The sequence below is a fragment of the Amblyomma maculatum genome, chromosome 6 (genome assembly GCF_055883805.1).
Source record: "Amblyomma maculatum isolate TAMU_Amacu chromosome 6, ASM5588380v1, whole genome shotgun sequence".
NCBI classification, from domain to species: Eukaryota; Metazoa; Arthropoda; class Arachnida; order Ixodida; family Ixodidae; genus Amblyomma; species Amblyomma maculatum.
In genome coordinates this window covers 12,982,292-12,996,506 of record NC_139349.1, presented here as the reverse complement: position 1 = coordinate 12,996,506, position 14,215 = coordinate 12,982,292, and the positions used below count along the sequence as shown (strand labels likewise).

Sequence of the window (14,215 nt, the reverse complement as noted above, 5' to 3'; positions counted from 1 at the left end):
AGCGATTCGTGTGTCGAAAAGCTGCTTGAAATACAGTTCTCGCCCACGTGGCAAATAGAAAGATGAGGCGACCAACACTCATATTTCACAGCAGCGCGAAAAGGACGGGGGCTGACTCTCAGCTGAATTTTTGTTAGCTATAGCGAATATCTGCACGCATGCCCGCTCTGAGGCCTGAGTGAAAGCAAGCACAATGACTGCGGACATTGTGCACCGACGCGGCGGCTGCTATCAGCGAAGCCGCAGTCGAAGCGAAATTGACAACGAACCACCGCGCGCCCGTATCAATTTTTGAACCAAAGTAGTGCGAGGAAATGCAACTCTTTTTTTTTTTTTTTTCGTAAGAAACCAAAATTGAGCTCTATAGAGCGCAGAAAGCATGGTGTAGAAGCGATGTCCGCTGATGACGTGAGCAGGTGAGCAGTGGCTGCGGCGCACAGTTCGAACGACAAGCGGTATTGCGCCACGTCCTTGTACTACCTTCTTTTGGCTCGCAGCTTGGTGCATGGCTAAGGCCAGTCATTTCTAAATGCGCGATCGTTATTTTTAAGAAAGAAGGAACGAAATGTATGACATGTCAGAGTAGAGAAGGTGGTTCGAATCCACTGTATTACTGTTAAACCCGTAGCTCTTGTTCAACCTGCTGACATCACGTTGCAGGTGTTTGAGCGCTATCTTACATGGCCTCCTCACCACATCACAAGTGTACGCACCTCTACGGCCGCTGCTTCTGAACCCTCGTGAGACGGCAAACGTGCCCCTCTAAACATCGTTGCGGTAAAAGTCAGAAAGTAGGCACAAATTGCGACGCACGTGCGGAAACCGCACTGGTCTTGCTTGGCATGCAGGGGCAGGCGCGAGAGTGCCGTGAGGATGGGGCCAATCTTGGGGGCATGCTTTGCGTGAGAGGCAGGTGGCGGACTCGCGGGCAAGGCGGCGGCGCGTTCGCGGATGTGGGTCAAGCGGCGGCGGTCACGGCCACTTCCTGCCCGGTGGGATCGCTAGCCTCGACGCGAGACAAAGACGCGCCCCGCTGTGACCCCCCGTGACGACGACGCTCCCACCAAGGGCAGCACTGCTGCTCCCGCGGATTTTCGGTGCTCGGCGGAAGCGCGCGCCCCACCGAGCGGGAAACGCTGCGGCCGGCGGAATGCGGTAACAGCTTCTTCTGCTTGTGATTTCTTGCGAGCGCCCAACTATGGAGCGCGCGCCCAATCACTGCCCAGGGTGGGGAATTCGGGGGCACGCACGGCAGAAATTATGGTCACATTGCTCAGCTCTGCGCCGTTCATCATCCAGTGGCTTTTCTGGAATGCAGACTCCGAAGGCACTCTGCGTTCTAATGGTGGGGCAATGGCAAAGGCAACCGAATTTGAAGTATGTACGAGGCGAGTGAGGCCATATTGTGAAGGCATGACTCGATGCACTAATGACACGATGAATGCTCCTTTCGCAGCTGCTCCTGTTGGTTCTCCTGACGCTCGCGTCTGGAGCGTGCGCCGACGCGGCCACCGAGCGCGAGCCGGCTTCTTTCCGGCAGCAGCAGCCGCTGGCGTCATACCCGACGGTGTACGGGCTGGCCTACCAGCAGGGCTTCCCGGCCGCCTACTTGGCCAGGCCGGCCGCGCGGCCGTCGCTTGGCTCGCGCTTGCGGGGCCTGGTCAACGCGCTCTTCTTCCGCCGCCAGCAACAGCAGCAGCAGCCGGGCTTCCCATCGTACAAGCCGGCGGCCGTCAAACCAGACCTGATGGCGGCCGCTTCCAAGCCGCTGCTTCACTCGGCGCACAAGATACACTTCCCGAGCTCCTTCCAGACGGACAAGCTCGGCTATGGAAAGCAAGGGTTGCAGGCGTACGCTTACCCCTACCTGTCCACTGCCAAGCTGTACAACGGCATCTATGGGGCCTCGAAGAGCACCTACGCCACGAAGCCTTTCGCCGGAGCCTACAAGGCCTGAAATCCATCGCCCTGAAGGCCCCGGTGTGAGGGCTGAAACTGTGCCCTGTTGTCTGTTCATTGACTTTGCGAATTGTCGTCGTTCTTTGTGAAGAGCAGTGCTGGGCCCGACGAGTCATTGCTTGCGCTTTTCCAAAACCTCTTTCATCCACTACATCGCACAAATGGGCATCAGTGAACAATGAGATGGTGTTGCTCTAATTGAAGCTGGATTGTGGGACGGCCGGATACGGTCTCTGAGCCCACTCGTGCAAGTTCAAGGATAGTGGGCTTGCCCCCCCCCCCTTTTTTTTTTTTCTGTAGCCAACTCAGCTTACCAAGCCACGGTGGTAGCGCCCAAGAGCTTCACAAAACATGAAAATTATTTTTGCACGATTTGTCCCGCGAAAATATAGTGCTTTCATTGTGCCTTCAGGTTACTACAACAATATTGCTAAGTTGGCTGCAGAAACATTTGCGGATGAAACTCTCAGCAGATGATCAAGCTAACTAAAATCAAAATCTCTACCTCCAGCGATTGTAGGTAAATGTCTATAGTGGCACAGAAAGCCTGTTTTAATGCCTGCTAGTAAAATGTTTTAAGTGCAACAAATGCGAAAATGATAAAAGCGAAAATGATAAATGATAAAAGCGAAAAGGATTTTTGTGAAGTAGTGTATATATGGCTGGATAGCGTGTCGCATATCAAATGGGTCAGCAGCTTTGCTTGTTTTTGTTGAAGGAGTGCGACACTTATGTGCAGAGACTCCAACAACAGCCTTCTGTGCTGTTCCGTCTTGCTTAACCTCCTTTGACGTGCGCCGAGGAAAAAAAAAGAATCGGCATGAACACACCTCTACTCGCCTTTACAATTAAAATTTGGACTTGACCCCAAATATTTACGTCGCCTTTACCAAGAGGCATATGATTGCATTCTGTTTACCCTCAAATCATCCTGCACGCCTACCAGGCGAGAAGCTCCAAATTCTTGGGAAATGGTTGAATGACCAAACGTAATCGAAGCTGAGCTGTCCGGGACAGTGAATGTAGCTTTCAGATTGGAAGCGACCACGTTCGTGAGACTTAAACCTTAAGTTGTGTGTACGATTCAGGCAAGTGCTCAGTTTCTCAGGACATCCAATATGTGGCACGTACTTTCACAGTCACCTTGACGTCGCGCGTGTGGAGATGTGAAAAACAGTGTATAACCCTTGTTGAATCTTGGACGCCGGCCCATAAGAAAGCCAACGAGAGCTAGCTTTGAGCCGCAATGCACAGTATGTGTGCGAGGGGAAGACTGTGGGACGGAAACTAATATTCACATATGCTGTCATGAATGGATGCGAATCGCATAACTATTATGAGTGTGTGCTTGCGTGCATGTATGAGACTTTGTCATGTCGAGCAAACCAATTCAAGAGGCGCTCAGAAAATCGTGTATTTATTTGTGTCATTTTGGTGATCATAATCGAATCCCAACCCGTATTCTCATCGTTAAAGGATACTCGACTTGAAGTTATTCTTTTTTTATTTCTGTTGTAATGGAATGATGACATGCGCAGCCTGCGAACCGAAGAAATGAGAGTGAAAAAAAAAACGTTTCTGACAGATATCCGCATACAGATACGTACGCTCACAAATAACAAAGGACATGTTTTGGAGACATAGAGAAAAGTTATTTTCCGGAAGTGAAGAGACATCAGAGAAGGGGGACATGGCGACCAGAACAAAGACATCGGGGCCCGACAGCCTGAAATGTGGACTTGTCGCTTAACAAAACAGTTCACAATGTTAACATCCAGCCCGGTGCAGGTAATACTGCAGAGCCCCACTGCAGAGCCCCTGAATGAATGGCACTTATGGGAATGAAGGCGCCGTGGATCCCGAAATCTTTGAGAAACGAAGGCAGAAATCATATAACTCCAAATATGAGTGAACGTATGCGCGAGATGTTGACTGTTCGATATGCTCTCGGGAGCCAAAGTCACCAGGCACGTGGCCTCGTATTATTCGCTTGTGCCCCATTCCAACGACGCGGGCGCCGTTTTAACTAGCTACGACGTACGTTTTCCCCACTAAAATGAAAGAGGCCGCAGGTTGTTGTTATGTCTGGTTCCACCGTAATTATAGTTAGTACAATGTCATTATGTCTGCGTAACAATGTTTTTGTGTCATGGTTCTAATAAATTTTTGTGCTGCTCTTATTGTCTCCGTGCCTCATTCTTGTTCTTTTTCTGGCATCGCTCTTCTGGAAGGAGATCAAAGGTGAAAGTTACTCAACGCAATTGACAGCAGTTAACCCTCGTATAACAACTTGCACAATGGCTACTACAGCGTCGATAAAAGAAGAATGTACGGCGGAGAAATGAGCTCCGTAAAAGTGAAAAAAAAAAAAGTAAAATAATGGCTTGCGATCGCTACTAGGGGCATGACACTTGACGTATACTAGCACCTCTCACTTTGACGAGCTTTGTTGGCAGTTGTTGTGGCCAATACGACGCCTGATTGCCGTAAGAAGCGTTTATCTCCTTGAGCAAATGACCTATAATGACCGGTGCAGAGGGAATAGAATCAGTACTGTTAACACTCGGTTAATGCAAGCGTAATTATTTTCACTTTATGATTGTCCCTTTGCATCACTGGATGCCTCTAAGCAATGTGAAGTAGAAAGTTGCTGAGTGTCAAGAGAAGCTTCTTGTGATGCAATTTTCGCATAGGTATGTGAAAATTGCTTTGTATTTGCGTAATGGGGCGAAAGTGTTCTAAATTAGAAATGTTCACCGCGAGAATAGCGGATAGCAGAGGGCAACAAACGGCGCAAGCGAAAAATAACATTTCCTTATTTCATGCCTCATGATATTTAGGTATGTAATCCTATGAACTGAACTGGACTCTTCGCTGGCATAACCTGACATCACGTGCCCGTAATTATACGAGCATTTAAGACTTAGAAGACTGGATTCTTCAAATCAGATAAATTGAATTACAAAGTGAGCCTTGTACAATAAGACATTTGTCGAAAGGGGATATATTCTGTGCACCACATTTTTTGTACTGGACATCAATCGACTAAGCATACGTTACTAATTTACTTAGGACAATCCAGCACGCATTCATTAAATAGATCTAGTTAGACATGTCTAATGCGAAGATTAAGAATGTGTGCAAGTTAGACAGGGCAGAACGCGACATTTTAGCGTTCTTCAGTACCTGAAGTAGTGATAAAGATTTTATGCGAAGCATATTGCTAGAGGTAAACCACAGCCCTTCGTGACGGTTACACGCCGTGCAAAGAATGTGGAATGCTACGTCACACCACGTGATACGCTGACGTCACGACAGAGGAGAGACAGGGGTCCAGCTCTCGCCGTCGGCTGCGGTTGCACGCCGTGTGAACCACGTGGTATGGTGACGTCACACCACCTGATACGCTGACGTCACGACAGAGGAGAGACGGGGGACCGGCTCGCGCCGTCGGCTGCGGTTGCACGCCGTGCGGAACACGTGGTATGGTGACGTCACACCACGTGATACGCTGACGTCACGACAGAGGAGAGACGGGTAGTTTACGGGGAGGCTTTCCCATACGGCCGTGTTGTTGCCGAAGAAATCAAAATCGTTGATTCCTTTAGCACGTCGGTGTTCTAAGAGCTTTTGCTTTGCGTACATATTCGCGTAGTGGCAATCGAGTATCGTTGGCCTGGGGGACGACATGTTCGTTGTGCGTGTCGGTAACGCAGTTAGATTAGAGATGAACGAGTCATGCTATTACCTAGTTTTATGCGATGGGAAAACATTGTGCATTCCAAGTTTAAACCGTGTAAAAGCACGTGTAACCAAGGAAAGAAAAGTTTAGCCAAGTGTAACCATGGAAAGCCGAGTTTAGCAATCAATATGCTTCGCATCTGACCAGGCTTAACCAAGCTAAGTCTCAGCCATTTTTTATTGCTTGTTCCAAGCTGTAACCTTGATTTATATTTCGCCTGGGTGGCTTGAGCGTACAAAAAAAAAAAGAAAAAAGAAAAAGAAATAAAGACATTGATTGCCGTGTGGCACGACGAAGGCATGAAAAAAGCACTTGACAGTACCAAGAAGCACCGGCGCCACCAAGCGTTTTGTAACTTCCCTTCGCTCCAGACATTTTTCAACAATATTTCTAAGATTTTTATCCTTCTATGCCCTAGGTTTTTTATTATCATTCTCATGTTATTTATTTATTAAGGCAGCTTACAGGCTCCACGTGCAGCGTAAGTGGGGCATATGCATGAAAATCCCTAACACAAGAGCAAAAATAAATAATAAAGACAAACTTTAATCAACTGTTAGCAAGAATTTCTTACCAGGACATGCTTATAAACAGAGAAACCGTTATAAAAAGTTTCAAAACGTTATACATGTGGTAATAACAGTTTTCAGCACTAAATACATTATTGCGATCCTGACGACGGCAGAGTGGGCAGAAGAACTGCACGAAATGCTCGCTCTAGCCCCACCCCCCTTCCTCCCACTTTTAAAGCATCGTCATAGCCCTAGATGTCATTTCGTTGTATATCCATGAAAGCTAAACATGTCACAGAGAGTGCCTGCATGCGGGAGGAGTCTGTGTTCTCAAGACAGTACGTGTGGATAAATGTCGTAGCCGTTGCGGGTCATAGAGGCCATTCGGCGTATGTGCTTGGACGGTAGGTCGTTCGGGTTCTGTGGATTGCCGAAAAGTAGCGTTTTACCAGCGCCATATTACCATGCATCGAAAAAGGAATGAAACAGCAGCTCTGACAGAGTAGAGACGTCTGCCGTGTTTGCTCTGCTCCGACAGGGAGAACCGACTGAGCCGGGTGTCATCAAACAAGGTACCCACGCTGGCAGGCCTGATCAGTGCGATGACTGCATGCAATTGACACCACGGACGAATCATAGGGCTCTGATTGCCTTCAGCAAGGATGGTATAAAGGTCCCGCTCGGGCCCACGTCTGGCACATTTCCGTCGACAGCAAGTCCGGAAAGCAACAAGGTGAGAAACCGCATCTCTCTTACGATTCTTGCTAATCACAATGTTCGGTCTTCCTCGGGTATAGGCGTTTGCGAAATATGTAGTTTGCTTCTAAGGCTTTTGGAGGGACTCTTAAACAACCCTGGAATCTGTAAATATAAAGAGCTTTTCTTTCCAGCTTCTAACAAAATTGGCTGGCAGTATTTGTAAATCAAAATAAAATACAGACGCTTTCAACACTGACAAGGTGAAACGATCCCACAGGGCACAACCAGGAAGCCAACGTTTTAGGCTACATTATCTTTGATAACAGCTATTACGCGAAAGATCAGCTTTGAAAAAATTGCCCCGAGTGCTGATAACTTAGCAGTTAGAGAAAACAAAACTGCAGCTTTACCTCTCTTTCTTTAATCACTTTTCTTGCAAACAGCCTAGATGCTTGCAGTCTAGCTACTTTACGATATATCACTATCGATTAGCAACTAAAATTGATGTCATTCATGCTCACTCATCCTCCAGGTAGTCCTCTTTTTCGTTGGTGAATTTGGTCATGGAATGGCGACTAAAGTGAGAATGATCGCTGAGAGTGAATAAATTTATGAGCTTGAGCGAACCTGTTTCACGAGGTCTTGCTTTTTGATTAACAAGGAAAGCAGTAATCATTTGAAAATGCGCGAAGAGAAAAGTTATAAGATAAACAGTGCTACAATGGCAGGTGGCAGGGACAAACGCACCTTGTCTGTAATGCCTTTCCTTTCACCAAGCAAGCTGGTCTTTTTAATTTTAATATTCGCCGCTGTTGCTCAGTGGCTTTGGCATTCGGCTGTTGATCCCAAGGACACGGTATCGATCCAGACACGGCGGCTGTATTTGAGTGGAGGTGAGATAGAAAAACCCCGCGGACTGTGCGATGTGGAGGTCAAAGAACCCCGAGAGTTCCAAGTTAATTTAAAACCCTTTACTGCGACGTCCTGTGAAGCCCGAGACGCTTCGGAACGTTAACTCCGCACAATTTTGAAAAAGGGCAAAAGTCGTTTAGTTAAATTCCACGAAGAGTTCAGGAAAACTGCGGACTTCCTCGGCGGTAAGTGTGAAAGGGTGCAGCTGCCACAGCCGCACGGAAGCAGACGAAGGCTTGCGTGTTGTGATAAACAGCGGAACGACTCAAGTTATTCCGTTCGTCAACGAGAACGGTGCCTGAGTTCTCCAAGGAAACTTCGACGCATACTTCATACTTCGTCTAAAAAGTAAACACGTGCGTGCGGTATGATGCACAGTAAAGATCAGTAAAATGTGTGTGCGTTTCGCTCCAGTGGCCGCAAGGTCCACATGCACCGATGAATGATTGATGTCGGCTGTCTATATGCCGCTCACATCAACCGACGCCAGCATCTTGGATAACGTGACGATTTTCAAATAGCCGTTTTCGTTGACGAGTGGAATAACTTGAGTCTCTTCGCCTTTCGTCAAAACGCGTAAGTCGTCGTGCAAGTCACATGCGTCGAGGCTGGCTCCTTGGAACTCTTCGTGACGTTAGTGTCCGTACATGTGAGCGGCAAACAGTCGACCGATGCTTGTGGCGACACCAAGGCTAGCAGACGGCGAGGCCTGAACTCTCACCATTCGCTAGGAAGCAGCTGGTGTCGATGTCACACTTGAAATGCTCAAACTGGCGCTGCGCCCCGCCGGGGTGGTGCAGTGGTAAGACGCCCGACTACTGTCCGGAGTTCCCGGGTTCGAACCCGACCTCGGCGGCTGCGTTTCGATGGAGGCGAAACGAAGTGGCGTCCGTGTGCTGTGCGATGTCAGCGCACGTTAAAGAACCCCAGGTGGTCGAAATTTCCGGAGTCCTCCACTACGGCGTCTCTCATAGCCTGAGTCGCTTTGGGACGTTAAACCCCACAAACCAACCAACCAAACTGGCGCTGCACACTTGCGGTACATGCCGCACAACTCTACGAACTGGTGCGGCGTGTGCAGCCTAATCGAATAGACCTTTTTTTCAAAGTCGTTCGCAGGCTTACCAGATGGCTAGTGTTGCTGCCGCCGCCCGCTGCCTGGTGCTCCTGCTTGTACTACAAGCAGCACTAGCCTTTCCCGACTACAAAGGTACGCAGACATGCCGCCTCCAGGTGGCAGCACATGATGTAAAAGTCCGCTGCCGTCCTAAAATCAGGCGCTCGTTCTTCGTGCGTCTTACCGTGTATGCATTAATTGTGCCACATATTTGACCCTGCACGGCTGCTGCTGAAAATTAATTTTAACCTTCTACTCCGCCTTCATTGCGTTTGCTAGGTAAACATCCAGTATATGGTTTAGAATTATCGCTTGCTTGATGGGAGTGAGGAGCGATTGTAGAGGGGGGGGGGGGGGGGGGCAATGATAGAAGGGTGGAATGTATAGCGCATAGCGCATTCTAATTTACTGCTTCATAGCTAACTCACAGTGGAGTATAATCAACGAGGCCGAGTCGACGGTCGCCGCGAGTGTGCAGTTCACGAGCGCCCACGAGCTATCAGACGTTTGTGCAAGGTGTCGTTCCGCGCACGTAGTCTACATGCCAGTGCCGATAGGTCGGTGAGACGGCGAATATATGATCAATAGCACATATCTCGAGTAACTACAAATGAAGAGCGAAATCGGCGCCATTTCTACAGCGAGCCAGATGACCCTCTTAACCGTGCGTAAATTTGGACGACCTATTACTGCCTATATTTGAATGGTTTCTTTTTCGAAGTGAATGAAGTTCACCTAAACAGGATCTGAGAAAAACGCGGAAGTTGTCTGCATGTATAAACCTCGGGATTGGCCTTTTTGAATCTAAACCTCATGTCTCATTTAGTTCAAAAACTTTTTTATTTCTACTGTACTAACGTATGATCTAAGAAAACAGCGCCTATATAGGGCTTTGCTCTGAAATGCATACATTCAATGTGCTTCACTAACATAAGTAAATGAAAGTGGTAGCCTTCTGTCAAGAGCTCACTTGAATGATTTTTTTTTCTTATGTTCGTATTCACAGCCGTAAAGTTAACTTGCTCGAATGTACGAAATTTAGAATATATCCCAGTTTATTGCACCAACCTAAATTGATGTTTAGTAGTAAGATGTTGCATACACGCAGGGCACAGAACGGGAGAACAACGTTAGTCCTTTCGATTCCTATCTGGGTGGGTCGATGGTTTTGCTAGTAATAATGAATTTAGGGCGCCAATTCGTATCACAATTGAATATATCGGAAGCGCAATCCTAACCCTGCTTGACAAGTGAGGGGCTATTTATTTCTTCTTTATCATCATCTACTGGTCGCAGATTTTCCAGGACTTCTTCATGCCATGCCCTGATGATCCACTCGCATTGATTTTGATCCCCACATGAACAGAACCTTTGTATTTTTTTAATTTCGAATATGGTTCACACGCAGGTTTTCCGAGTGCTAAGAGACTCGTTTCTTTCATCGTAGTTTTTCTGAAGAGATGTGTTCACGCGCTTATCTTTGCAACGTAATCTAACTTATTCTAGAAAGTTTGGCTCATTGCTCCTCAAGTAAATGTAATAATGGCGCTAAGCGCCACGTTAATTCAACTGGTTCGAATGAGCAAAAAATTTGATTATTATTTTAATTTTAATTATTCAATTTTAGCATTTTATCCGACTTGCGCTCATTGTTAACTCCTGATTTTGTTGGAAGTTGGAGTCATGCACTAAGCATTCCCTTTTCTGATGGCTCTTTTACGCACATTTTGCTGCATCAAATTTGTGAATGGCCACCGTATTTGAAGCAAGAATTGTTAGCTTCTTGAGAGAGTAATGCGATGTCTTTAAAACAAATGACAAGAAATAGGTATAATAGAATTGAGACAGCAATATACCATGCGTCCCACGTAACTTTATTCAAGAAAATCCGCAAGAAGAAGTTCGTCCGCCAGACAGGCGAGTGAGCTTGATATCTTCACTTTGTTTTTCAATCCAATCCAATCGCCTTCGAGGAAGCAACAGCGACACCTCTCGCGCGTTCTTCTTCTTTAACAAGGCATTTGTGCGTTCGCAATGTCGGAAGAGCTTACGCTGAGACAAACTCGTGCTTCCCATTCCTTATTTGCTGAAGTGTTAAAGTCTGTCTCGCGTGGAGGCAGAGCGACAGGCTGATAACTAAGATTTCTCAGTTGATTTTAGAGCGGTAGTCTTTTAGGATGATAGCAGATAGAATGCTGTGCTTTCATGTAGCTGGGGTTGTGTCTTGCTTGCGCGGGACGTTAATCATATGATAAAAAATATAAGCATACACTTCTTTGTCGACAACTCTTATTTTTACGACTGCGGCACAGAATACGTTATTCACCCACACCAGAATAGCGGTCCCTTCGTTCTTTGTTTATGGCGATGGTTGACATTTCATCTTGCGAGACGTGCCTGTTTGGTAATGACTAAGTAATGCTGTCTGGTAAAGCGGGATTTGGCTTATGGAGTTCACGTCCAAAAGTGGCATCGGCTGTAGGAGAAGCCTAATAAACTAAATCTGTTTCTATCGTTTTTACGTTTAAAGATAAATACGGCAGCAAATATACAAACCCATAATGAGTTATGTTACGCAACTATTTTAGAAGTCACAGTTATCTCAAATTTTAATCAAATTCTTCCGCCCAAATTAGCGAAATACGCTACACCGTCATTATGATTAGCAAGAGCAGTCATTTGGCGTTAATATGTACAGAAACCCTCTGGAAAAGTATACAGAACTGTGCCAAAAATACGGCAAAATATTCTGCAGGTATGTCGTTCACGTGATAATATTCTGTATTTCTGTAGTACTTTCTAGTTGTGTAGCTTTTTCTGTCGTACTTTTCTGTAGTCTGTAGTTCTGTAGTACTGTCCTGTTTTAACAACAGAAAATTCTGACTTCACGTATACAGACATTTCTTTTGTCACAACAGGTTTACTGTAAAAAACCGCGAAGAAATTTTGTTGTCACATCTTATGTAGTTCTTTCCGAATGGGAATATACTATTTTGGTGGCGAAAGGTCAACGCATGTACTTAAATCGCCTATTATACGTGCACTGCAGAAAAAAAATCAACTCATTTAGGATTCATATTTGTTACCTACGGTGAAGGCTACCCTTGAAAGTTAAGCGGTTGTAAGGCGCCATACCTGATTCACAGCATTACATAGCTCGAGGCATAAGCGCCCATGCTGAGCTCAAACTATAAAGAGAGCACTTCTGCACACGGATCATCAACGGTCATAAGGAAATCAAAAGCGCAGTAGAAATCTTACAGTGGATAGACACCAGCACCATGCCGTGAAGGAAAAACAAAAAGGGTAGAGATTTAAAAACAAGGGAAATTTGCGTTATCTATCCCTGAATATCGCAATTTATGACTGTTATGAGTTTTGTGTGACGTGCTGGCCCGTGGTAGCTGAGATACTCTCATAGCCGCCCTAACTGTCCGTTTTCGCCGCAGAAATGCGCGACCTCTACGAGCTGGTGGCCAAAGGCGAACAGGAGGCTCACGCCATGGAGCGCAAGGCTGCCCGCACACCTTCAATGCGCCTGCGCTTCGGCCGGCGCTCGGATCCGGCCTGGAATGAGCCCAGGGTCTGGGACGGCCAGAGGGCGGCCTGAACGGCTGGATTTTACCCGCGGGTGCACGTGAAATAAATGGCATCAAAAGCTTTCTCGCACAATGTCTGTGTCGTTGTGTAGTCGCGTCCACTTTCCTTAATAGCGCTGAGACTGAGAACTTGCCCAGTGTTATGTCGCTCCCTGATGCGTGTTACGGACGTTGAGAGTGAGAGACATGCGTTTTGAATTATACGTTTGGCGAATATGTATATTTTTGGCGAAAGATTACATTTTATAGGGATGATTCACGAAGAGAAATGAAATGGCGCTGACCAAAATATGAATGAAAGGGAAATAACAGTGTATAAACAAGCCTGGTAGCCTAAACGTCACTTCATTCGTCTTTTTCGCGTTCGCTGCTTTAATTTTCGGCGGTTATTACACTTGTTCTTTTCTCGTAACCGGAAAGAAGCAATGTGGTCAGTCTAGGGCTTGGCGGGAAACAGTATGCACACGAAACAGGATAAATGAAAAGACAACACAGGCGCTATACTAACGCCCCGTTCTTCAAGCGTGTACAGAAGTTAGGAGCTGATAGTGACGTTCTCCCAAAACCTTCCTCATTGCTAGGTCAGATAAGGGCGCAGTAAGTCTTGTAACTCTCATGCGCCGTAGCTGTCCAGCACCATGGCAACGATGGTCTTGCGCTTATTCTAAGAAAGTGAAATCTAAAAGTTTATTATAGTCTCTTTTTTTAAATGCGAGAGGATCAGCGAATGCGGAAACTATCCAGCGTCGGTGTCTGAAGGAGATTCCACCTGCCAGCCATAATAGAAGGCAAGCAGTGCTACCAACCTTGACAAAATAATCATGGCAGGTCGAGAAAGGGAAATCCTCCCTCTTTTTCTAAGGGATATTAGGAAGAGGCCGGAAAAGGATGACCAAGTAAAAATGAACCACGGAAGCGATTACGAATAGAAATGTTATGAATCGGCACTGGAACAAAATCGAAAGTGGAACAGAATCACAATTGGGAAGGATAAATGAGTGAAATGCAATGGAATCAGAATTAAAATATAATCAGAATCTGAATAAATTCACCCATTCACCCCGCATTATAATCTAATTGATTGCTCATAAACTTTTTTTTTTTCGTCATGCAACCTATTTATAGACGCAACATAAATCTCTTTATTTAACGTAGTTTTTAAAATGTGCCTGCTGAAGAAGCGTATGTAAAGGAAGCGTATTCGAGAAGGCCCTGGTCGCGTGAGAATGTTAAGTACGCTAGCTAGAGAGGTCCGTCAGCGCGAACTCAAGTTGTTCTTTGTTTCAATAGGGTCACGTTTGGCGCCAAAAAAGCTCTTACTTTAGCATCTTAAAGTTAGTCATCATACAATATCGCAGGAAGTGCCTATGTACGTGTCCAAGGGGACAAAACAAAGCTTTCGGCGCGGTTCAATCAGACTTGCAGGCATGCTTCACAACCGCAACATGCATAACTACAGCACTGCATTACCATATGCAATACATTCAAACCTCGCTATAATGAAACAGTTTTTAGTGAAATAATTGAATTGTTCTACAGAAGCCCATAAACTTTTTATTCGGGTGAAAACCTTACTTGAGTATTTTCGGATTTTGCGTGGAGATGGAAATGGACGCAAAACATGGACGAAAAACTTGTCGCACACCTTACGTCATTCAGTAAAGAGTTGGTAGTG

The 14,215-nt window shown here is 46.2% G+C and overlaps 2 protein-coding genes across 2 annotated transcripts; both read left to right on the top strand.

The window, feature by feature from the left end:
* Positions 1-393: 393 nt before the first annotated feature.
* LOC146185107 (uncharacterized) lies at positions 394-4,104 on the top strand. The gene is made up of 3 exons (XM_084605876.1): positions 394-416; positions 1,227-1,377; positions 1,457-4,104. Exons 1-3 carry the CDS (start codon positions 394-396, stop codon positions 1,955-1,957), a joined length of 675 nt encoding a protein of 224 aa, XP_084462002.1. The 3' UTR covers positions 1,958-4,104.
* Positions 4,105-8,948: 4,844 nt separating this feature from the next.
* On the top strand, positions 8,949-12,570 carry sNPF (short neuropeptide F precursor). Its single transcript, XM_084605471.1, has 2 exons — positions 8,949-9,034; positions 12,391-12,570. Exons 1-2 carry the CDS (start codon positions 8,953-8,955, stop codon positions 12,549-12,551), a joined length of 243 nt encoding a protein of 80 aa, XP_084461597.1. The 5' UTR covers positions 8,949-8,952; the 3' UTR covers positions 12,552-12,570.
* The last annotated feature ends 1,645 nt before the right edge of the window (positions 12,571-14,215 follow it).